The sequence below is a fragment of the Clarias gariepinus genome, chromosome 25, assembly GCF_024256425.1.
Source record: "Clarias gariepinus isolate MV-2021 ecotype Netherlands chromosome 25, CGAR_prim_01v2, whole genome shotgun sequence".
Taxonomy (NCBI): Eukaryota; Metazoa; Chordata; class Actinopteri; order Siluriformes; family Clariidae; genus Clarias; species Clarias gariepinus.
In genome coordinates, this window is record NC_071124.1 from 1,620,754 (window position 1) to 1,646,656 (window position 25,903).

Here is a 25,903-nt window from a genome sequence, read left to right on the forward strand (position 1 = left end):
GTGTCTGCACTTGTGTTGATTAGTCAGTCCAGTCCCAATATTTTGAGGTAGTTGAGTTAAGCTGTGTGATAATGTTTGTGTGTGTGTGTGTGTGTGTGTGTGTGTGTGTGTGTGTGTGTGTTTATCAGTTCAGTCCCTTTTTGTTGAGGAGACGGATGGCTTGTGGAAAAAAGCTGTTGCACAGTCTGGATGTGTGTGCCCGAATGCTTCGGTACCTTTTTCCAGATGGCAGGAGCGTGAAGTGTGTGTGAGAGGGGTGTGTCCGATCAGCCACAATGCTGGTGGCTTTGCGGATGCAGCGTGTGGTGTAGATGTCTTCAATAGAGGGGAGAGAGACCCTGATGATCTTCTCCGCTGTCCTCACTATCCGCTGTAGGGTTTTGCGGTCCGATATGGCACAATTCCCAAACCAGACAGTGATGCAGCCGCTCAGAATGCTCTCGATAGTTCCTCTATAGAAGGTGGTCAGGATCGGTGGTGGAAGCTGGGCCTTTCTCAGTCTTCTCAGAAAGAAGAGATGCTGTTGGGCTTTCTTGTGTAGGGAGCTGGTGTTGAGGGACCAGCTGAGGTCCTTCTCTAGGTGGACACCCAGGAATTTGATGCTTTCGACGATTCCCACAGAGGAGCCGTTGATGCTCAGCGGAGAATGGTCGCATTGTGTCCTCCTAAGGTCAACAACCATCTCCTTTGTCTTGTCAACATTTAGAGACAGGTTGTTGTCTTTACACCAGTCCGTTAGCCTCTGCACCTTCTCTCTGTACGCTGACTCAATTCAATTCAATTCAATTTTATTTATATAGCGCTTTTAACAATGGTCATTGTCCCAAAGCAGCTTCACAAAAAAAAAAAAAAAATTTTTTTTTTTTTTTTTTAGAAAAGAAAAGAAAAGAAAAGAAAATATTTGGAAGTGTGTATGTGTGAGAAAAATGTGTCTAGATAAAAATGAAATGAATGAATGATAAATGAAATGTCTCTGATGAGCAAGCCAAGGGTGACGGCGACAGTGGCAAGGAAAAACTCCCTGAGATGGCAATAGGAAGAAACCTTGAGAGGAACCAGACTCAACAGGGAACCCATCTTCATCTGGGTGATAACAGATAGAAATAACATCAAGTGTGTTGTGCAGGTGAAAGTTCAATATATCAGAAGTTGTGTAGATTCAGTTTAGCAGTAGGTGCAGAGGGCAGATGGGGTCAGGATCACTGGAAGCACAGGAGCAGGATGTGTAGCTCCAGCCATCATAAAGCAGAATCTAGCTGGAGCAGGTCCTTCTCAAGATGCCTTAGAAACCTCGCAGGGTTGGCCTTTGTCTACTGAAGCTGGCACAATCTCCAGATGTCTCAGGATGGGTAGAAAAATACAGAAAAGATGGAGAGAATTAGCGTAGTTGCCATTCAGGATAGGTGTACTGGAGTATGAGGTTATGGGATGAGTTACGCGTATGCCAGATTAAAGAGATGCGTCTTGAGCCTACTTTTGAATTGGGAAACCGTGTCTGCTCCCCGAACAGTGTCTGGAAGGCTATTCCGTCGTTATACTCGTCGTTCTTGCTAATGAAAACCACCACGGTCGTGTCATCAGCGAACTTAATGATGTGGTTCGAACTGTGTGTTGCTACACAGTCGTGAGTCAGCAGTGTGAACAGCAGGGGACTGAGCACGCAGCCTTGTGGGGCCCCAGTGCTCAGTGTGGTGGTGCTGGAGGTGCAGTTTCCGATCCGTACTGACTGAGGCCTACCGGTCAGAAAGTCCAGGATCCATTTGCAGAGGGAGGTGTTCAGGCCCAACAGGTTCAGCTTCCCAATCAGTTGTTGGGGGATGATAGTGTTGAATGCTGAGCTGAAATCTATGTACAGCATTCGAACATATGTGTCCTTCTTGTCCAAGTGTGTGAGGGCAAGATGTAGTGTAGTGGAGATGGCGTCGTCCGTTGAGGGGTTAGGACAATACGCAAACTGCAGTGGGTCCAGTGAGGAGGGCAGCAGGGTCTTGATGTGTCTCATGACGAGCCGCTCAAAGCACTTCATGATGGTGGGTGTGAGTGCAACGGGACGGTAGTCATTGAGACAGGACACAGTAGACTTCTTGGGCACGGGGACGATGGTGGTGGCCTTGAAGCACGTGGGAACGACGGCGCTGCTCAGAGAGATGTTAAAGATGTCGGTGAGAACATTTGCCAGCTGTTCAGCACATTCTCTGAGCACTCTGCCTGGGATGTTGTCTGGTCCAGCAGCTTTACGTGGGTTGACTCTGCATAGAGTTTTCCTCACCTCAGCTGTAGTGAGACACAGCACCTGGTCGTTCGGAGAAGGGGTGGTCTTTCTCGCCGCCACGTCGTTCTGCCTGTCAAACCGAGCATAGAAGTTATTCAGCGCATCTGGAAGGGAGCCGTCACTGTCACAGGCAGTTGATGTCGTCCTGTAGTGAGTGATGGCTTGTAAACCCTGCCACATGCGCCGTGTGTCGCCGCTGTCCCTGAAGTGATTGTGGATTCTCTGGGCGTGTGCGCGCTTTGCCTCTCTGATGGCCCGAGAAAGTTTGGCCCTTGCTGTTCTGAGGGCCACCTTGTCTCCCGCTTTGAAGGCAGAGTCTCTGGTCTTCAGAAGTGCACGCACTTCCGCAGTAATCCACGATTTCTGGTTGGGTCGTGAGATATGTGATAATCATTTACAGAATAAAGGGGAAAAGTTGTAAGCTTGCTCAGGTAAATGAGCTGAGGTGCTCCTGCGTCAGGGTGAGAGGCGTTATGGCCGCTGCAGGATTAATGATTAAACTCACATCTCATCATACTGTAAACACCACCGGCCTGGTCCTGATGCAGCGCCACACACACTTTATACACACACGCACACACACACACACACACGCACACACACACACACAGTTCTGTAAACTATCCAGTATTTAGGTTTATTTATTATAAATACAGTCACTCGTATGATTTGCTGTTCTAATCCAACACAACTACAGATATGAACAAGACTTCACTGTTCACGTTATTTTAGTTTTAGCAGTTTTTGTAGAAATGTTGCCCTGGTTGAGGTTAGAGGTGTAAAAACTGTACGAGAGGAGCTTTTACTTTGATGTGAGACGACTGAGGAGGCAGATGAAGCCCGTGGGACAAATACAAAGACCAATAACTTTAACACAAGCAGTGTCAGGGCTCCTAAATCGGCGCGTGTGTCACATAATTGCTGGAGGCGAGCTGGCGGTTCAAATAAGGTTTTTATTAAATGTACACATAAAACACATAAATAAACACCGACATAAACCATACGATCTGAACCAAAGCTAGACGCCTGACTGAAGTTCAGTCAGGCTATTTATAATCCTTAATTTAATTACTTTTCCTCGGTTCAGGTGAATCCTTATGTCACCTGACCGAGGTGCAGTCTGGGACACAAAGTCCAACTAAAACAAAACCACAAACATAAAACACAACGAAAACCTAACTTTGGGCGCTTTGGCGCCCTCTAGGGGTTAACCCTTACAGTACCCCCCCCCTAAAAAACGCTCCTCCGGAGCGTTACCGGAGGACCGGGACTCTCTCCCCAGCGGTCCCAGTCTGGACCCCCAACATTGAGGCGGTCGATCCCCTCTTGCGAGAAGGGCCGGAAAGGCTGCGTAGTCCAAGCCCCCATGCGAGGCTGATGAGCTGGAGCGATGCTCGGCGGCGGCTGAGGAGCTGGAGCGACGCTGGGCGGCGGCGGCGGAGCTGGAGCGACGCTCGCTGAGCTGGGCGGCGGCGGTGGAGCTGGAGCGACGATCGCTGAGCTGGGCAGCGGCGGAGCTGGAGCGACGTGCGCTGAGCTGGGCGGCGGAGCTGGATCGACGTGCGCTGAGCTGGGCGGCGGCGGCGGAGCTGGAGCAACGTGCGCTGAGCTGGGCGGCCAGCGGAACTGGAGCGACGTGCGCTGAGCTGGGTGGCCGGCGGAGCTGGAGCGACGTGCGCTGAGCTGGGTGGCCGGCGGAGCTGGAGCGACGTGCGCTGAGCTGGGCGGCGGAGCTGGAGCGACGTGCGCTGAGCTGGGCGGCGGAGCTGGAGCGATGTCCTCAAAGCCGGGCAAGTTCAAGTTCAAGTCAAGTTCTAGCTGCTTTGGGACAAGAGAGACCTGAACTGAACTGGATTTAATGCAGTTGTGTTTTTAGCGCTCTCTTATCTCCATCTTCAGAACCATTCTGTTACTCTGTCCTTGAGCGATTGAGCCAACACTAACATCCTTGTAGACTTTTCCTAGAAAGCGTCACTATCTAATACAATGTCGTTTCCAAACTAATATCAGTTCACGTTCCTCTAGACTTCTGAGCCTGATCAGATATCAGAAATCCAGCTGAGGGTAGAAAATTATTTTAATCAGTGGTGAAGGAGGTACAGGTAGATAATAATCAGTTCCTGACATGAAAGTGGGAAGGACAGGATCTAATCATACCAGTTCACCATAATACTCTAAACACTATTCGGAAGACTATTTCATAATTTTGGGGCTTTGTAAGAAAAAGCTCTGCCCCCAGCTGTAGTTTTCATAATACGTGGTACTGATAAGCAGCCTGCATGCTTTGATCGAAGTAGGCGTGGCGGATCGTAAGACACTAGCAGTTCACTCAGATACTCAGGGTCAGTTTTAGGACCTCTGCTGTTCTTAATATACATGCTTCCCTTGGGTAACATCATTAGAAAACATGGGATTAGTTTCCATTGTTATGCTGATGATACCCAATTATATATCTCAACAAAACCAGACGAAATACCTAAGTTGTCTAGATTAACCGAGTGTGTCCAGGACATAAAAGATTCGATGACCAAAAACTTTCTTTTACTAAACTCTTTTACTAAGACAAGACAGAGATATTACTCATCGGCCCAAAAACCAGCACACAACAGCATTCACAATTCAGCCTGCATTTAGAAGGATGTACTGTTACTACCAGCTCGACAGTAAAAGACCTGGGCATAATATTAGACAGTAACTTGTCCTTTGAAAATCATATTTCCAATATCACAAAAACAGCCTTTTTCCATCTTAGAAATATCGCCAAACTTAGGAGCATTTTATCCGTATCTGATGCAGAAAAGCTAGTTCATGCATTCATGACCTCCAGACTGGACTATTGTAATGCATTACTAAGTGGTTGTCCTGCATCCTCAGCTTCAGTTAGTCCAAAATGCAGCCGCCAGGGTTCTCACTAGATCCAGAAAATATGATCATATAACCCCAATATTATCATCCCTGCACTGGCTACCTGTTTAGTTTACAATTAATTACAAAATAGTATTACTTACGTACAAGGCTTTAAATGATTTAGCTCCCACATACCTAACCAGTTTTCTAAAACGCTATAATCCACCACGTTCCTTAAGATCACAAAACTCTGGACTTCTTGTAATTCCCAGAATTTCAAAATCAACAAAAGGGGCTAGGGCTTTTTCATATTTAGCTCCAAAACTTTAGAATAGCCTTCCGGACAGTGTTCGGGGCTTAGACACAGTTTCCCAGTTTAAAAGTAAACTCAAGACGCATCTCTTTAATCTGGCATACACGTAACTCATCCCATAACTTCATACTTCAGTACATCTATCCTGAATGGCAACTACGCTAATTCTCTCCATCTGTTCTGTACTTTTCTACCCATCCCGAGGCATCTGGAGATTGTACCAGCTTTAGTAGATAAAGGCCAACCCTGCGAGGATCCTGAGGCATCCAGAGAAGGACCAGCTCCAGCTGGATTCTGCCTTATTATGGTTGGAGCTACACATCCTGCTCCTGTGCTTCCAGTGATCCAGATCCCATCTGCCCTCTGCACCTACTGACTCATCCCTATGTTGAACTGGACTTCATGTTAATTAAAAAAATTATTGTACTGTACTTTCAGTTGCATAACACACATGGTGTTATATCATATCTATCCGTTATCACCCAGATGAGGATGGGTTCCCTGTTGAGTCTGGTTCCTCTAAAGGTTTCTTCCTATTGCCATCTCAGGGAGTTTTTTCTTGCCACTGTCGCCATCACCCTTGGTTTGCTCATCAGAGAAATTTCATTCATTCATCTCATTATTATCTAGAAACATTTTTCTCACACATACACAATTTATTATTATTATTATTATTATTATTATTATTATTCTTTTATTATATATATATATATATATTTTTTTTTTTATCAATTATTATTTTTTTATGAATTTCTTTCATTTTTGTGAAGCTGCTTTGAGACAATGACCATTGTTAAAAGCGCCATATAATAAAATTGAATTGAATACTGCGGTGCGAGACCATTTAATGCTTTATATGTCAAAAGTAGTATTTTAAAATCAATGTGAAAATTTCACAGGGAGCCAATGAAGTGAGAATAATATAGGTGTGATGTGCTTGTATTTTCTGGTTCTAGTGAGGACTCTTGCTGCTGCATTCTGGACAAGCTGAAGCTTGTTTATGCACTGAGATGAACAACCAGACAGTAAGGCATTACAATAGTCCAACCTAGAGGTGATAAAAGCATAAACTAGTTTTTTTGCATCGTTTAGCGACAATATATTTCTTATCTTGGCAATATTTCTGAGGTGAAAGAATGCTATCCTGGTAATATTATCCACATGAGCTTCAAATGAAAGGCTGGAATCTATAATCACATCGAGGTCTTTTACTGTTGCACTTGATGGAACAGAAAGGCCATCTAAAGTTACAGAGTAATCTAGAATCTTACTTCTAGCTGTACGCGGTCCTATGACTAGAACTTCTGTCTTATCTGGATTAAGCAGAAGGAAGTTAATTAGCATCCAATTTCTTATGTCCTGCACACATTGCTCAACTTTAGTATGCTGGTTTATCTCATCAGGTTTTGCTGAGACATAACTGTGTCGTCAGCATAACAGTAAAAACTAATACCATGCTTACTGATTATGTTGCCCAGAGGAAGCATGTAAAGGGAAAAAAAAAAGTGGACCTAAAACTGAACCCTGTGGAACACCAAACTCCACTAGAGAAACGAGTGGCGTATTTTTGAGACTTTGTTGGCACGTTGGAGCACACAAAATACACACACACAAATCCAGCGATATTCACACACGTAAATAAATTTTCACATTCACAGTCCATGATGCACTCATAGATTTTAAACATGAAACATTTTTTAGACAGTTGTACATATGTGAATTGTATATTATAAATATGTATTTTTTTATGCATGTAAATGTGTTTTTTGTGTATATTTTTTGTGTATATTAATACATATATTTTTTTGTGCACGTGAATTGGGTTACGCACGTGAACATCATGTCTTTTGTATTATTTATGAGACCGATCTGCCTTCATAGAGTTGAGATGTTATCCTGAGATGGCGAGCCACCCAATTAGAGAATCTTGAAAAGGACAATTAGAAGATAATCCTGCGATTTATCAAGTGTTTGGAGATCATCCATTAGCACAAAAGGAATTTATCCACTTTTTCCCTGTAGTGTTTTTTCACGAAACTACCTCATGCTGATCATTGTCCTGTTTGACATTTTGCACTACTGAACATTTGACTACAAGAATTCACACTACACAAAGACTCTTGTGCTCATTGGATTCGTCATTTAGAGTAAGAAGACATTTTTCTTTTGTTTTATCCTTTCATGTTTACATTTATTTTATGGACCAAGATTTTTTTTCCATATTACAATTGTTATTGAGTGTTTGTATTATCATGGTTAGTTGATTATTTCTCAGTTCAGATTGACTTTACTGTAAAATTGTTGTAATTTGTGGGTCACGGATTTAATTCAAACGAGACCAGTAACCAAAAGAAAAGCTCCAAAAAGAGTTATTATAAGATTAAAATAGAAAAATAATGTAAATTAATAAGAAATAAACAGGCATTGAAGGGTAATAATTCTAAAATTAGAGCAAGTTAACTATTAAAGGAATAAAATAGTGCAGTAGAAATATCTAGATTAACTAGCTACAAAGGAGCTCAAACTTAGTCTTAAAGGAGAAGCATTATTTTATATTATCTGTGTTCTTTTGCTATTTAATTTCATGTTTTCATTTAATTTTCTAGTTTTCCACTTTAAAGTAAACAAACAATTTCAAGTCATTCTCTTGGTCTGACCGACCTCGGGCAGAGCTAAACAACACAATAACAACACAGTAACACAACACCACAACAATACAACAACACAACAGAGCAGGTTTACTGGAAGTACACAGTTTAATCAAGGTGCAGGAGCAGGTGGGGACAACAATGAAAGGAAATGGACAAAAGCACAGGTGACGTTAGAGCATTAGACATGGACATTGAAACTCAGGAAACAGCTACTGCAGTACAGAAGCTATCTACTGGACGAGCACCGGGATTGATGGACTCCCAGCTGAATTTTACAAACGGTTTTGGGAAATATTGGGAGCAGACTTGCATAAGGGTTTTTAACTGGTCTATAAACAGAAATTACCCACAAGTTACACCCAGAAGTTGGAAGTTTTATCACTGCTTCCAAAAAACCTTTCGTCTTCAGACAGCACAAAAACTCTACTCCTGCAAAGTATAGAAGTACTTTGCAGGAGTAATTGAAATATGACAAACACTTATTCATAATGAACTTAAATGAGATTAACATATCGAGGATGACAATGTTTTATCAGTCAGTTTTAAAAGTCTGTTTTTTCCTTTAAGAATAAACAGAACAGAAAAGCAACCATGCTACTTTGTAAACCACTAACCATTATTCAGAAACCCACTGATTCCAGCTAAAAATCGTGATGTCAAGAAATTCACCTTCAAAGAGCTGGACAGGCCAAAAATGAAAATCTTTCTCTTCACTTTGGAAAAAGACAAAAATCCAGCCCAATCAACTGCTGCAGGGAATGTTGAGAGAGGTGATTCTAGTGCTGCCTCCAGAGTTTAAGTATTAGAACGGGGTTCTGGAAGTGACTGGCAACCTTTCCCTCCTCTCTCCATCCTTGCAGCCGCAGAACAACCAGAAGTGAACGAAAGAATACTACCTTTCAAGGTCTTGTACACAGTCAGCATGAAGGTCACCCATCAGAACTCTCTGGCTGGGGTGAAGGAATTAAGGTGGTCGGATCTGCTGGCACTGGGCTCTTCCCCACGAGGCAGCTGGGGGTCCCTGTACAAACCCCCTGTGGAGGAGCGTACAGCCCATCTGCAGTGGAAGATCACGCGAGGAGCCGTGACCACAAACAGACATATAGCACACATCAACTCCACCATAGCTACAACAGCCCCGCCTGTGGGAGGGAGGAAACTTTAGATCATCTCTTTTTAAGATGTAAGAGGTTAGGGCTAATGTTTAACACTTTAAGAGAATGGACAGCAAGGTTTCATCAAATCTTAACAGAGAGCTTACAGTTCATTCTTGTACCAAAATACTCAGATGCAAAAAAACAATTTTTTTTTCTAATAGTCTGGGCAAAACTGGCTCCATGGTTTACACAAAATACTCAGTGGCGCCCTGAACCCAGAGCTCATGTTTAATACTCTTTCATACTGTAAGTCTGACTTAAAATCTAATTTCTCAAAGCAAAAATGACAAACAAACTGCAGGATTTTAATAGGGTTTGGGGACACGGAGACATTTTATGCTGTGTGGAAAACGATCTGTTAATTTTAATGTTATACCAGAGGACTTATAAACTTAAGGTTTTATAGGTGTATGTACAGTATGTAAAGTGTTCGAGACCTCTATTCGCCCTCTTTAATTATATTTGATTTGAAGTTATTTTATTCTACTCTCTGGTCTTATATACTATCAGTTATTGGAGCTCTTTTCTGACTTATTACAGTAAAATTAAATCAGCCTATCCAGTCTAGAGAGGATTATTAAGATTTGTTTGTCTGTGTACACACACTCATTTTACATTGAGGAATTAAATATCACATTAGACATCATTAGATATCAGAACACATCACATTTTAAACATGTATATATAAATATGTGTAGTTTTGAATTAGTAAGAAACGGATTAAACATAACACTTGAGATTTAAATTGTTGTCATGGAGGAGAAAGTTGTTTATTAAGCTGTATTATTTTCATAAAGTAATCGAAAAGTTCAACTGTTTCTAAATGCACTTTTTGCGTTTTTTTTTTCTACTTACACAATTATCTTAGGTATACAGTACATACATATATTTTTCACAATAGAGAGTGCAATTTTTTTTGGGGGGGTGGGTACAACCCTCAGATTGGGGGGGGACATGTCCCCTCCGTCCCCCCCGGGATTTACGCCCATGGTCTAGAGGAAGACCAAGATGTTGGTTCCTCTGGTCTTCAGTTCCAAGATGGCGCCGGTGAGGTCAGCTGCCGTCACGACTGCTCCAACCACCTTTTCTTTGTTTTTGTTCTTTAAGTTAGTTTTTAGCGTTTTAAAACCAGTCAAATTACCACCATGGAGTACATTAGTTATGATAGAGACACTCTTGTTTCTATTGGTAAACAATGTACTCACAATTCGACGTTTCTAACTCCGGATCCGAGCTGGCCGAGTGAGATCCTGAGGGAGAACAAAGGACGCGACGCGAAGCGGCGGCCCCGAGGGAAACGAGTCGGCGTCAGGAACAGGCTGAGAGCCCGTGCACACCGCACACCTCTAGCATCCTGCTCGCCAACGTCCAGTCACTGGAGAACAAGCTCGATGACCTCAGGGCCAGGGTAAAGTTCCAGAGAGACATACGGGACTGCAATCTCCTCTGCTTCACCGAGACATGGCTAAACCCAGCGGTGCCGGACCACGCCATCCAGCCGGCCGAGTTCTTCTCGGTTCACCGCATGGACAGGACACGGGACTCGGGGAAGTCAAGGAGAGGCGGCGTGTGTTTAATGGTGAACAGTAGCTGGTGCAACAGCGCGAACTTTTATCAGCATATCACCTGCCCCACCAGGGGCGAAAGGACACTGGATCATTGTTATACAACGGTCAAGGATGGCTACAAGGCACAATCTTGCCCACCGTTTGGTAAATCCGACCACGGCGCCATCTTCCTCATGCCAAAATACAAACAAAGGCTGAAACAGGAAGTTCTGGTTCAGAGGGAGGTCGCGCGCTGGACGGACCAATCGGTGGCCGCGTTACAGGACGCACTCGATGACGCAGACTGGGACATGTTCAGGAACAGCTCCGATGACGTCAGCGTGTTTACGGAAGCGGTTGTGGGATTTATCGGGAAACTAGCGGATGATACCGTGGAAAAAAAGAGATCTCGCACCGCTGCCTACAACACGGGACTCGCGTCGGGGGACATGGAACCAGACAAGGCTGCGTCATACAGCGTCCAGAAGGCGGTAAAAGAGGCGAAGCAGCGCTACGGGAGAAAACTAGAGTCACAACTCCAACAGAGTGACTCTAGGAGCCTGTGGCAGGGATTAAGGACAATTACGGATTATAAAGCAACCAAGGCGAGCTGAACACTTTCTATGTTCGCTTAGAGGCTGCAGCTAAAGACACTAGCGATGCTAATGCTAGCGGCGCTAACGGTTGCAGACAGGAAGACACTGCCAGCACCGAAAACGCGTTCATCATCACCAAGCATGACGTGAGGAGAGCCTTCAAGAGAGTGAACACCAGGAAAGCAGCAGGACCAGACAGCATCTCAGGTCGTATCCTCAGAGCCTGCGCAGACCAGCTAGTACCTGTGTTCACTGAGATATTCAACATCTCTTTATCTCAGTCGGTAATCCCCACATGCTTCAAAGAGTCCATCATTGTTCCTGTCCCAAAGAAACCTCATCCTGCTTCCCTCAATGATTATCGCCCTGTAGCCCTCACCTCAGTAGTGATGAAGTGCTTTGAACGCCTGGTCAGAGACTTCATCATTTCTTCACTACCAGACACACTCGACCCACTACAGTTTGCATACCGTCCAAACCGTTCCACGGACGATGCAATCTTACATCTCCTCCACACATCTCTCACTCACCTGAACACTCGGAGGGGGAATTATGTGAAAATGCTCTTCATCGACTACAGCTCTGCATTTAATACCATAATTTCCTCCACACTTACCACCAAGCTGGAGCACCTGGGACTTAGCTCATCCATGTGTCAGTGGATCTCCAATTTTCTGACTGGCAGACCACAGGCAGTAAGGATGGGCGGACATGTCTCAGCCTCCATCACTCTCAGTACTGGAGCCCCCCAGGGTTGTGTTCTAAGCCCCCTGCTGTACTCTCTGTACACCTATGACTGCGTGGCCACTACCGACTCCGCCACCGTCATCAAGTTTGCTGACGACAAACTCGTGGTGGGCCTGATCACCAACAACGATGGGACGGCCTACCTGGAGGAGGTTGGAATTCTGGAGAACTGGTGCCAGAGAAACAATCTCCTCCTGAACGTCAGCAAGACAAAGGAGCTGATAGTGGACTTCAGTACAAAGCAGGTTAGGAACTACCAGACCCCCATCATCAACAGGAGCCCAGTGGAGAGAGTGGACAGCTTCAGATACCTCGGTGTTCACATCACGCAGGACCTGGCATGGTCCTGTCACATCAACACCGTGGTAAAAAAGGCCCGGCAGCGTCTCTACCACCTCAGACGCTTAAGAGACTTTAGACTGCCCTCCAAGGTGCTCAGGAATTTCTACTCCTGCTCCATAGAGAGCATCCTGACGGGAAACATCACGACCTGGTTCGGGAACAGCACCATGCAGGACAGACGAGCTCTACAGAGGGTGGTGCGATCATCCGCATCGAGCTCCCTGACCTGCACTTAATCTACACCAAGCGGTGCTGGACCAAGGCCAGAAAGGTCGTGAAGGACCTCAGCCACCCCAACAATGGACTGTTCACTCTGTTGCAGTCTGGGAAGCGATTCCACTCCCTGAGGGCCAACACAGAGAGACTGAGGAGGAGCTTCTTCACGCAGGCGATAGGGTCTTTCAACCACACCACTATGCAGAAATAACACAATCTTTTCACAATCTATCAATCAATCTTTTTACATCCATGGACACTGGACAATTCAACACACATCTACCTTCACATCTACACTACATGTTTACGTTTACATTCTGGACCATTGCACAAAGACACTTTAATAACCATTGCACAAAGACACTTTTTCTATGCATATTTGCACACTATTATATTTTCTATTTGTACAGTATATTTCTATTTTCGTACAGCATATTTCTATTTTCAGTTTCTATTTTTAGTTCTATTTTTCCTAGTTAATTTTTTATTTTATTTTATTTTTATTTAATTTTCTATCGTATTTCTTTTATTCATATTTATTACTTATATAAGCTTTAATTCTCTTTTCAAGGTCACTGGCAGTCGTGTAAGTATTTCACTACATTTCGTACTGTGTATGACTGTGTATGTGACAAATAAAATTTGAATTTGATTTGAATTTGACCAAAGAGGAGATTTATGAATGCAGTGAGAGAGGACATGAAGTTAGTTGGTGTGAGAGAAGAGGATGCAGAGGATAGGGTTAGATGGAGGCAGATGATTCGCTGTGGCGACCCCTGAGAGGGGACAGCCGAAAGACAAAAAAGATTTTCATAAAGTAACCGAGGAGCTGGGCAATTGCATCTGGTGAAATCTGTGTAAAACGGCCTTTCTGTGGTGCATGAGGATTTATTCTAACTGATATCTACAACGTTGGTAGGAACTGGTAGTGCATGAAAAGAGGTGTATCTGTACTAGGAAACTCCTGAATACACCACTGATTTTTGGAAGTATCTACTAGTACCACTGAGCGTATACATCAAATTCCACCAACCTAGGATACTTATGGATTGAATTCAGATGCATCTTGCTGAGGAATCCTTCCATGGTACATCCATTTGTTGCCATGGCAAATAATCCACTCAAGAATTTTGTCAGGAGACATTCACACCTCAAGCTCCATTTGCATTTTACACCTTTGCCCAACTCTGCCATTACCTATTACAGTAGTTTCTTACCTCAACATTGATTGGTTGTTTAAAAAAAAAAAAAAAAAAAAAAACACTCAAAACCCTGACATCTGTTGGTAAATTACACAGTAACTACTTTTTATTTAGTCCGACCCAAGCCCTTATAACTAAGTGACTTGATTGGTTATTGGGCAGGTATGTAGATAGTAATTCTAATTCTGTAATTCTGGAGGCACCTTACAGCTTCCTGTAATGTTGAATTAAAACCGCTTTAATACATACATTTATAAGCAACATTGTATAATTTAAATATGCTGGACAATGCAAGTAACAAAAAGTAAATGTGTAGCTAAATGCTTAAGCCAACTTGGCAAGGTATAATTTACTATTGTATTGTCAGGTAACATAAAGGTCAACTTACCGCAATGCCCACGTTATGCGCCCTCTTAACTCTTTTATGCACATGGCTTGACTCTTCCTGCGGTCTTCTCTCATCAAACTTGTGCTCAAATGCATCAAAACACTGGATAACCTCTTTGAGGAGAGCAGTGTGTGTGCAGCTTACGTTCTCCTTTAAACCCTCAAACTGAAGAGACAAAGGCACACCATGGCTAATCCCCCCCACCCGGCTATGATAAGAAGGACAGCACCTCTTCCTGCTAGTCATTAACATAGAAAAGGCCTTTACACCTCTCAGCCATCACCTCTAACTGCTAGCTGTGGGGATTTCTGGAACGTTTCACAGATTCCCGTATATATCCACATACATGAGGTATCTGGTCATTTCACAAAATTTCCTTTGCATTCTACCTTTCCAAGCACTCTGCCTCATACATCTGGCAAACTTAAAGTTTTGCGGGGATTTCCCATACCATATTTGTCCGTATACAGCTCTCTTCATGCAGTAAGGCGAGCCAGACCATTTCTGAACTGGGAAAATTGTTGTAAATCATCAACATTCTCTTATATTTATTTATATACCATCAGAGTGGTAGGACCGTTTTGTGTGGACATTGTTGCTAAAGACAGGACACATTTTCTAAAGAAAAATAATTTAAGAGTCAATTGAATTAGAGGTAATTTTATTTCAACATTTCCCAAATCAAAACAAAAAATTGTATTTTGTGAATCATTTATATTGAAACTTTTATTTGTTGGAGTATTTGGTCAAATACAAATAAGAAAATCCCTTTATTTTTGCTAACTATGACTTGGTGTTGGTGATTATTTCCCTTGTCTCGTTGCAACACTGGCTCATGAGTGATTAGATTTTTGATCATTAGATTTTTAACTTAACTATATCTACTCATGTGAAAAGTAATTTCATTTATTTATTTAATTATTTGTGCATTAATAAGGTAGACATGCCATAAATGTTCAAAATAAAAGGCACTTAAAATTCAAGTCTTAATCTCACTCACTGTCACTCTCTCTCTCTCTCTCTCTCTGTGGCAATTATTGGAGTAAAATTTAAAAGTCACATTTTTACTACTTTTGAGATGAAAATTCAACCTTCTCTTATATTTATTTATATACCATAACCTTTTCCACAAAATGTAACAATTATTGTTTCCATTAAATGTCACCACACACACACACACACTGTTTTTTTATTTTTTCACCACTAGGAGGAACTACAAGACTTCTGGTCCACTTTATTCTCTGATCACATCACAGAGGTGTTTAAAGTTTAGGACCGAAGGACAGAGAGGAGAGGAAGAAAGAGCGAGAGAGGTGATGGGTGAGTCGAGGCAGGTGCTTTTTCCTCCTCTCATCCTTATTCACACTTTTTAAAATCAGTACAGAACAGGGAAGCAAAATAATGAAACATGCAAATTTAAAAATAACAATTTAGAGAAAAAGCACATAAAAAAGGTGTGTCTCTAAGGTTTTCGAGCTGCAGGTGGCGCTGTTCGCTCTGAGCTGTCTGTCAGGTGACATGACCTCCAGAGCAGCGTGACTGAGGACGTGATGGTGTGGAGGATCGACAGGAGACCTGAGCGCACTACACCTTGTCTCGGCCCTCGTTACTGATGACGACATCACAGATGCTGGATGAGAGAGAGAGAGAGAGAGAGAGAGAGAGATATCACTAATTATTGTTAAAAATGAAACCATTGCACTGGAAAGAACACACACACACACACACACACACACACACACAAACAAATATCTCTAAACTCTGGTGTAACCTCCTGGCAGAGCGCTCTACCCTGGACAGATTCTAAATCTTAATCCACAACAATGAATCATTTCAGGACACCTGGTCATGTTTCTTACAGAACATCGAGAAATATCTCTTCTCTCCACAACTGTGTTCAGATTAAATGTGTTTATTTTATTAATAAATTATTGTTGTGGAAGCAGGGGGCGTGAACAATCATGGTGGACAATGAGGGGGGAAAAAAAACAACCTCAAAATCAAATATTTGATAAGATCAATCAAAAATTGTGTACAGTGCAGAAAGCATAGAGTGAATAAATGAACAGACTTCAATGTTTCTGTAACAATGTTTTGTACTGTAAATACTTTTTGCTATTCATTTTTAAGGAATATTTTGAGATACTGTATGTATTTTTATTTTCATGCAATATAAGCTCTTTTTGTTGGTCTTTCGGCTGCTACTGACAAGGGGTCGCCACAGCGGAATACCCAGTCCGCACTACAACTTGGCACAGGTTTTACGCCGGAAACCCTCCCATTTTATCCGGGCTTGGGACCGGCACTGCATCCAGTGGCTGTGGTTTGGGCACTGTCTGGGAATCGAACCCGGGCCTTCCGCATAGGCTTGAGATATTTCACTTTGTGTGTAACCAATCTAGAAAATATTAGTTAAAATTATTTAATTAAATTATGGGGAAAAATAACCTTCCACAGTATTCTGATGTTTTGAGCACGTCTGAAATCTTCACATTTGGTGAGATCTGCCTGCAGACTTTTAAGCTTTTGCTCATGTAAGCTTTTCTTCACCGCGCTTCCACTTAGGTCTGTCCATTATAACATGAGAGATGGAGAAGGAGGTAAAGGGGTGTCGCAAAAAAGATTTTCTAAAGGGCGAAGCAAGACATTATGGTGCCATGTGATTTCACTGTCAATTGGCTTAAAAACCAAACAATCAAACAATAAAAAAAACAGTGTATCAGCAACAAGGGACGTCAGCCCACCAGTAAATCAGGCGGTATGAAAGATTCCCAATCAACCCTGGTGTCACCTGATTTTCATAATAAAAGCCATTAGACTGCAGTGAACGAGGCAGCAATGACATGCAGAGACAGAAATGAAATAATAAACATGCTGAGATTATACAGTCAATTTTTATTATTTTATTATTTTAAAATGACTGTTTTACAATTTCATGTCATTTAAAAATAAAAAAGATCAGGCTAAAGTTAAAACAAATGAATAAATTAATAATTAATGGAAAACACTAAACTGTGCAGTGCTCTGTTCTTCCACATGGAGAGAAGCGCCTTTTATTTCAGTTTACACACGACTCGAAGTTTATCAGAGTCCATCACATAATCAGGTGCTGCTTCTGCAGTGTGTGTGTCAGCAGGGCAGTGAGACGGCCCAGGTCCTGTCTGTCTCTCGGAGAGACGGTTCGGTCCGAGCCCCACCCACAGAGACCCCGGGGGGACACGCCTTCTCCTGAGCTCAGACTCCACCTCTTCCTGTTCAGCTGCAGAATCGATGTTGAGAATTCCAGCCCTGTTCCCTTTATTACAGTAACCCAGCGCTTCCTGCCAGCTCAGAGCCTCAGCACTCACATGGATGGAGCCTGAGAGAGACAGAAAAACCCAAAAGGAGGAGGATGGTTTAGAGTGAGATCAGAGACAGAAACTTACACCAGCTGTGTTCTAGTCATCATACAGAAGAGCGATGAGACAGATTTACTGTTTATAGAGACGTCACTTACTGTTGGTGTAACACAGAGGGTATTGTTCATTACTGCATGGCGCTGAGTACCATGTCCCTCCCATCAGCTGTACACAGTCATAGGGTGATGGCTGAGGTTGACCACTCCCCCAGTTCCTGTAAGCAGAGTTTCCTCCATCAGTCCACTGCCAGTCATCACGCAGCAGGCCGATCCAGAAGGACGTGCTGCTGTTTAATGCTTTAATCTTCACCTCTTCATTTTGCTGCTGATCTCTGATGCTGACCAGGTCAGTGTAGCGCCCCCTGCAGTAACGCTGAGCACCAAACCAGGTCTTATTCTCAAGGATTAGATGATAATTAGGTTCAGCTTTAATGTCACCTGTAGGTGTGAAACAGTTCTAATTTATTAAAACAACTCTTAGTGGTAAAAATGCATTTTGTAGAATTTAAACAAGTTACTTTGCTCATAGCACATGAAGTATCTTGTCCCTGTGCAGTGAAGACTTTCCCATGAACCATCAGGCTTCATAGCAGCACAGCAGCTCCATGTCCCACAATCCCCTGTCAGATTACTGAATGTTACAGGATCACCATTAGACCATTTCTCACTGAACTGACCGCGATAGAGACCGATCCATCCCCCATCCCATCTCCCTGCTCCACCACCAGCCTTCATCATCAGGTTATACAGTTCAGTGTTGTCTTCATCAGAGTACACAGTGACGAGGTCGGTGTAATTTCCTCTGCAAGCTGCTCGAGCATCAGTCTGATTCATCTTATCAGGAATCACATGGAAGGTAGTGAGGTTGTTGTGGACTGGAGGAGAAAAGACTGTGGAAGAGATTTCAGAGAATAAGATGTCTTGTACCCAACATCAGAGTACATAACACATGACAGCTGCAACAATGTGCACACACACAGACACACACGCACACACACACACACACACACACACACACACACACACACACGCACATATATTTAGGGATTAAAGAAATACTCAAATATGGGATATTTAATGTGCATTAATCAGAAATAAACACACTCTACTGTTTTTTTTAAATAAAGACTTAAATAAAAATAAACACAAATAAGGAGAAACTATACATTTTTGAACACTTTTCTTTCTCACACACACACACACACACACACACACACACACACACACACACACACACACACACACTCCCTCTCTAATTGGACATTATACTGGTTTTCAATACTTTCCCAATAACCTGAAGTGTTTAAATCATTATAAAAACTTATAAAAAATATTTTGATGACATCATCATGCCACTGACTGTTTCTGTGAGTTTCATTGATGAACACAACAACAATAACTTCTGATCTCTAACAGGGAATAACATCATTAATGCATGTCAGGATCTTCACACCATGAACACCTCCCGCTCTCTAACTCAAACACACACACACACACACACACACACACACACTGTTTAAAGCTTTTAATATTTCGTCAATTATTATAAACGAAACATTTTAGGCTTATTAATTAGAAGTAAATTTTAAGAAGGTTTACCTGAGAGCAGGAGGAGCAGGACTGAGACGGTTACCATGGTGATGACCTGTGTTTAAAATCTGCTAAAAATTAAAACAAAAAAAATCAGCTATAAAACAACAACAACAACAACAATAATAATAATAATAACGACGATGATGATGATGATGATGAAGCCGCCTTTTGTCCAGAAGAAGATCTTTGTGTGTGAGAGCAGCTGGCTGTGTGGTGTGAAGTGTAAATGATAAAAGCAGTGTGTGAATTTGCCAATAACTAATCAGTGCTATGAGAAAGTGATGAGGTGAACAGATCCAGGTAAAGTGCTGCAGTCTTACCTGATGAGGTGCTCGCTGCTGAATGGAGTCTTAATGTTCACATCAAACCCCTTTAACACACACATGATCACGTGTTCAGGGTGAAGAGGAGCTGAGGAGATAATATGTGATAATCATTTACAGAATAAAGGGGAAAAGTTGTAAGCTTGCTCAGGTAAATGAGCTGAGGTGCTCCTGCGTCAGGGTGAGAGGCGTTATGGCCGCTGCAGGATTAATGATTAAACTCACATCTCATCATAAACACCAGCGGCCTGGTCCTGATGCAGCGCCACACACACACCTATATACACACACACACCTATACACACACACACACTCTACACACACTCCACACACACACTCCACACACGCACACACACACTCTACACACACTCCACACACACACTCCACACACGCACGCACACACACACACACCACACACACACACTCCACACACAGCACACACACACACACACACACACACACACACACACACACACTACACACACACACTCCACACACACACACACACACACACACACACACACACACACTTCCTGTTTAGGTTTATTTATTATAAATACAGTCACTCGTATGATTTGCTGTTCTAATCCAACACAACTACAGATATGAACAAGACGTCACTGTTCACGTTATTTTAGTTTTAACAGTTTTTGTAGAAATGTTGCCCTGGTTGATTACAAACACTGAACACACGATTTATTTACGACTGGAAATGGGCCAGAATTGGACCTTTACTGGATCTGTGAGTTTGAATAATGAAATGTAATGAATGTGTGTGTTGTTGTTGTTGCTCCTTATCTGATGTCCATGATGTAAATGTCTCTGTGTTTATGATCCACACGGCGTCTCTCTCCAGCAGCTCTTCTGCTTTCATACAGAAACATTTGCATGCGGTTTGTGCTGCAGCTTCTGTTCTCTCCATCACTTCATGGAGGAAAATTGAATCATTAAAGAAGAAAATTATCATTTTAAATTCTTTCCCCAGAGCCAGCTGTGTAATATGTCTCCCACTTAACAGACCAAAAGATGAGTTTTCTGAGCCAGATTAAAGTCAAGTTCCAGCTGCTTTGGGCCAAGAGAGACCTGAACTGAACTGGATTTAATGCAGTTGTGTTTTAGCGCTCTCTTATCTCCATCTTCAGAACCATTCTGTTACTCTGTCCTTGAGCGATTGAGCCAACACTAACATCCTTGTAGACTTTTCCTAGAAAGCTACACTACAGTATCTAATACAATGTCATTTTCAAAATAACACCAGTTCACGTTCCTCTAGACTTCTGAGGCTGATCAGATAGCAGGGATCCAGTTGAGGGTAGAAAGTAATTTTATTCAGTGGTGAAGGAGGTACAGGTAGATAATAATCAGGTAGATAATAACCTGTCCTGAGAAGGACAGGATCTAATCATACCAGTTCCCTTTCAAAGGCTACACTCGATGCTGCGTGAAAACGCTATGGGAATATATTTTCATGTTGCCGGTTGTGAAGCATGTGTGTATCAAACACGCCAAATTTTGGCTTATATAACCTCGGTCAGGTGACGTCGTCTGATGAGACGCACCTGCAGGTTATAAATAGGACTAAACCGGAAACATTCCTCAGATCTTTTGTCTTCATGACCGCATTGTGAGCGTGTGTCACAAACAAATCAAATGAAAATTAAAAAGCAAAGAAAAAAGTGTTAACTCACCGATATAATGGCGCAGTTTAAAACTAGATGTGTCCCTTCGTGTAAGAATTATCTTGCGGAGGGCGATCTCCACACTTTTTGCTTTGAGTGTTTGGGGAAAAGTCACGCTCTCCAAGGGCTGTGAACACTGTGATCTTCTTCCCATGAAGGTGCTTCGCACGCGCCTCGCGTTCTTTAGAGAGCCACGAGCCGCGCTGCATTCCTGGGGATCACAAGCCGATCTGGCCGAGGCGCGAGAGACGGAGTCACCTCTCCTTTCTCTCGCCCTCTCTTTCGATCGCGAAGTCTCTCCTTCCACTTCACAAGCGCACTCCTGTGCTTCTCGTGAGTGTGTAGAAGAGACTTGCTCTCTTGCTTCTGTGGAAATGGAGGTATCTATCTCAGAACGCTCCTCTTAGGAAGATAGAGAGTATGAGGAGCTGCTTGAAGTCATAACGCGTGCAGTCGAATGGCTGCACATTGATTGGCCACAGGAGCAAGCCTTCCCCAAACGCTCAAAATTAGATGACAGATTTCTGTCGGGTGGCCAGGAGATGGAGCCACAACGTCGCTCTCTCCCCTTTTTTGACGACCTCCAAAACGAATTAACTTGTTCATGGAGCAAGCCTTATTCATCCCGTATTTTTGTACCATGAACTTCGTTTTACGCGAATATCGTTGATGCACAAGCACGTGGTTACATGGTGATGCCTCAGATAGAAAAGACGCTCGCGGGCTATCTCTCTCCTGGGACATTATCCTCATTAAAGAAACCAACACTTTCCTCCAAGCCGTGTAGAACTTTTTCTACCCTGGTAGGAAAGGCATTTCAAGCAGCAGGTCAAGCCGGCGCTTCTTTGCACACCATGGCGGTCTTGCAGGCGTATCAGGCCGACCTGCTAAAGGATTTGAGCACGAGCAGCACTGTGAATGAGTTATGCCCCCGTCTCACCTTCCGGCCTGTTCGGCGAAGCTGTAAATTGCGTCGCCACCAGGTTTCGGTAAGCTAGGCTTTATGAACAGGCTTTTGGGAAATTTCTCCCACGCCGTGCTCAAGAGTCGAGACTGTCGGCCACCCAGTCTCGATCAGATCTGATTCTCGCCACGCGGGAGGCGCAGAAAGAAAGGAATTCTGGCCCAGTCTCAGGAGCTAGCGCTTCGACATCAGGATGTCGTCCTAGCTCATCTTTATTGATTAGGATTGAGACTCAATGCTGGGAAAAGCATTCTCTTTCCAGCTCAGAGGACAACATACTTGGGTGTTATTTGGGATTCGATCGTTATGCGGGCACAGATGTCTTCTGCGCGTATCAAATCCATCCTCAACGCCCTGAAGGAAATCAGGCTAGACCGGAGAGTGACTGTACATCACTTTCAAAAATGTTTAGGCCTCATGGCAGCTGTATCCACGGTGATACCTTTGAGCCTTCTGCATATGAGAGCTTTTCAGTTGTGGCTAAGAGCCAGGGGACTTCATGCAAGGGCCAATCCCCGAAGGCAAATAAGGGTTAAGCGCAGAGGACTTCGTACCCTTTCTACGTGGTTCAGACCCCGGTTCCTGACTTTGGGTCCCACTCTAGGCCCGTCTTGTCATCACAAGATGCTAACGATAGACGCTTCCCTCACCGGCTAGCGTGCGGTCTTGGATGGCCGTCCAGCCCAAGGGAGCTGAAGAGGCCATCTTCTCGCATGGCACATCAATTGCCTCAAAATGATGGCTCTATATTTTGCCCTACAGCATTTCCCCCAGCAGTTGAGAGGCTACCATGTTCTAGTGCGGGTGGACAACACATCGTTAGTCTCCTACATAAATCGCCAGGGCGAACTGCGCTCACGCCGCTTGAACAAGCTAGCGCACCAGGTTCTGCTTTGGGCACAGGACAAGTTCCTGTCCCTCAGGGCGATTTACATTCCAGGGCACATGAATGTGGGAGCAGACTTATTGTCCAGACAAGCTGTGACACACGGGAAATGGAAGCTCCATCCCGAAGTAGTCAGTCAGATCTGGGGAAAAATTCTTTACAGCAGAGGTGGACCTCTTTGCCTCCCAAGAGAGCGCACAATGTCCCCTCTACTACTCTCTGACTCGTCCAGCTCCCCTGGGTCTGGATGCCATGGCCCATACGTGGCCCAAATTACGCCTTTATGCGTTTCCTCCTAGTCTTTCAGCCAGCGTTATTGACACTATTTTAAATGCTAGGGCTCCCTTCACTAGGAAAGCCTACGCCCTCAAATGGAATGTATTTGAAAGTTGGTGCATGACGAAGCAGGTAGACCCAGTTCACTGCCGAATTGCTTCAGTACTGGAGTTCCTGCAGGAAAAGTTGTCATCGGGCTTGTGCCCTAGTACTCTCAGGTCGTACGTAGCCGCTATTTCAGCATGCCACATTTCGACTGATGGGGTAACGGTGGGAAAGCACCCTTTAGTTGCCTGTTTCATTTTTGGAGCTAAACGGTTGAGGCCACCCACTAGAGCCACTGTCCCGTCATGGGATTTATCTGTCGTGCTCGAAGGTCTAATTGACACCCCTTTCGAACCTCTAGAGTCACCGCCTGGCAGGTTTCTGACCCTTAAGATGTTTTTTCTGATGGCCATTACCTCTCTGAAGAGAGTTGGAGATCTGCACGCCTTGTCAGTCTGCCCATCCTGCCTAGACTTCGCCCCTGGGCTAGTCAGGACTGTTCTGCATCCTCACCAGTCTTTCGATAGTTCCATTCTCAACCATGCACCCTGTTGTTCTTGAGGCCTTCTGTCCTCCCCCTTTTACAGCTCCGGAGCAGAAGAGACTTCACTTACTGTGTCCAGTACATGCTCTTCAGATTTACATCCACCGCTCCGGCCAGTGGCGTAAGTCAGAGCAGCTCTTTATATGCGATGGGGGCCGCAACCGGGGGTGGCCGCCACTACACAGACTCTGTCACACTGGGTGAGGGATGCTATTGCCCTCTCCTATGAGGCGCGTGGGCTCACTTCGCTTTTAGGAATTAGGGCTCATTCAACCAGGGGGATCGCCTCATCTATTGCTCTGGCGAGAGGTGTTCCCCTGCAGCAAGTGTGCGATGCGGCAGGTTTGTCCTCTCCGCACACATTTGTTAGATTTTATAGCCTGGATGTGCCTGCTACTCCGGGTTCACGGGTCCTCGAGTCAGTTTCCCAGAGATAGTTCTAAGACCTCCTCGGTTTTTGTACGCACACGCTACACAACCCGGGGGTCCAGACACTTGCAGTGCGGTGGCGTTGCTATTCTCGTTCCCATAGCGTTTTCACGCAGCATCGAGTGTAGCCTTTGAAAGGGAACGTCTCGGGTTACTTTGCTGTAACCCTGTTCCCTGAAAAGGCGGGAACGAGATGCTGCGCTCCAATGCCGCACTGCCCACGTGACTGGACGTCCCTTCAGACAAAATCAATAAGAGGAATGTTTCCAGTTTACTCCTATTTATAACCTGCAGGTGCGTCTCATCAGACAACGTCACCTGACCGAGGTTATATAAGCCAAAATTTGGCGCGTTTGATACACACATGCTTCACAACCGGCAACACGGAAAGATGTTCCCATAGCGTTTTCACGCAGCATCTCGTTCCCGCCTTTTCAGGGAACAGGGTTACAGCAAAGTAACCTGAGATGTTCACCATAATACTCTACGTCCATGAGTCCCTCAGATCTGCTCCTTTACCTAAGGCTAATCGATTTACAAAAATCCTTGATTACAGTTTTTTTTTATTGCTTAGACACTAAAATTAAAGCTTTCTTACAATTAACAAATCCTTATACTCAAGGAGCAAAACACCGGCCTAGATTTGCACAACTGTAAGCACATTTTAAGCTTCACACTTTTTGCAAAACATAACACACAGTGATTTGCAAAACACTAAACACACTTAACATATTACATACAAAAATCTATCATGAAGTCACTTCCTTGCAATACCAAAGCACTGACTGTCAAATTACCGCACCGTCCAACCAATTGGTTCAACACAGTCATCAGGTGTGCAAACACTTGTGTGCTTAATTGTAGACACACCAATCAGGTGTTTAAGCACCATAAAAAGGCAACAGGCAAGTTCACCTGTCTTCAACAAAAATGGACAGTGTCGGAAGAAGAGGAAGAGTACAGATGAGAGGGGGAATCCGGAGAGAACAAGGTGGAAGAAGAGGCCAAGGTAGGGGAAGAGGAAGAGGGAGAGGAAGACCTAGAGGAGGGGTAAATCTGTGTAACGAAATTCGTGCTACAATTGTGGACCATGTAATAAACCACAGACCAACACTGAGGTAGGCTATACTGAGAGTACAGCCTAAACTAAGCAGGAACACAGTGGCATCAATAGTTCGGACATTTCGTCAAGAGCACAGGTGAAAAACTTATCTTCTGTCAACAGAAAATCCATAGCTTACTGCATGTACTATATAAACCGTTTTGGTATGTATTCATGTTTCATTTTACAGTAAGCTACATGTATTTTGTTTGCCCAACATAGGATTGAATGTCGAGAACACCAAGGAGGGAGGTGCCCTATATTCACACAGGAGCAAGAAAGAGTGATCATAAACCTCGTTTTGGCCAATAATGCAATCAGGCTTCGAGAAATTCAAGCCCATATTGTCAATGATCACCAAATTTTCAATATTGTCCTACAGGTCTC

General features: G+C 43.8%; 1 protein-coding gene across 1 annotated transcript in view; it reads right to left on the bottom strand.

Annotated features, from left to right (window-relative positions):
* The window catches only part of LOC128513419 (macrophage mannose receptor 1-like), a 71,837-nt gene extending 52,518 nt beyond the window's left edge, over positions 1-19,319 (bottom strand). Inside the window, exons 1-2 of the mRNA XM_053487171.1 lie at positions 19,275-19,319; positions 18,194-18,565 (exon numbers count right to left, since the gene is read on the bottom strand). Of these exons, the coding sequence (XP_053343146.1) occupies positions 18,194-18,565; positions 19,275-19,311 (409 nt within the window). The 5' untranslated portion in view covers positions 19,312-19,319. The remainder of the gene's footprint in view (positions 1-18,193; positions 18,566-19,274) is intronic.
* Positions 19,320-25,903: the final 6,584 nt, after the last annotated feature.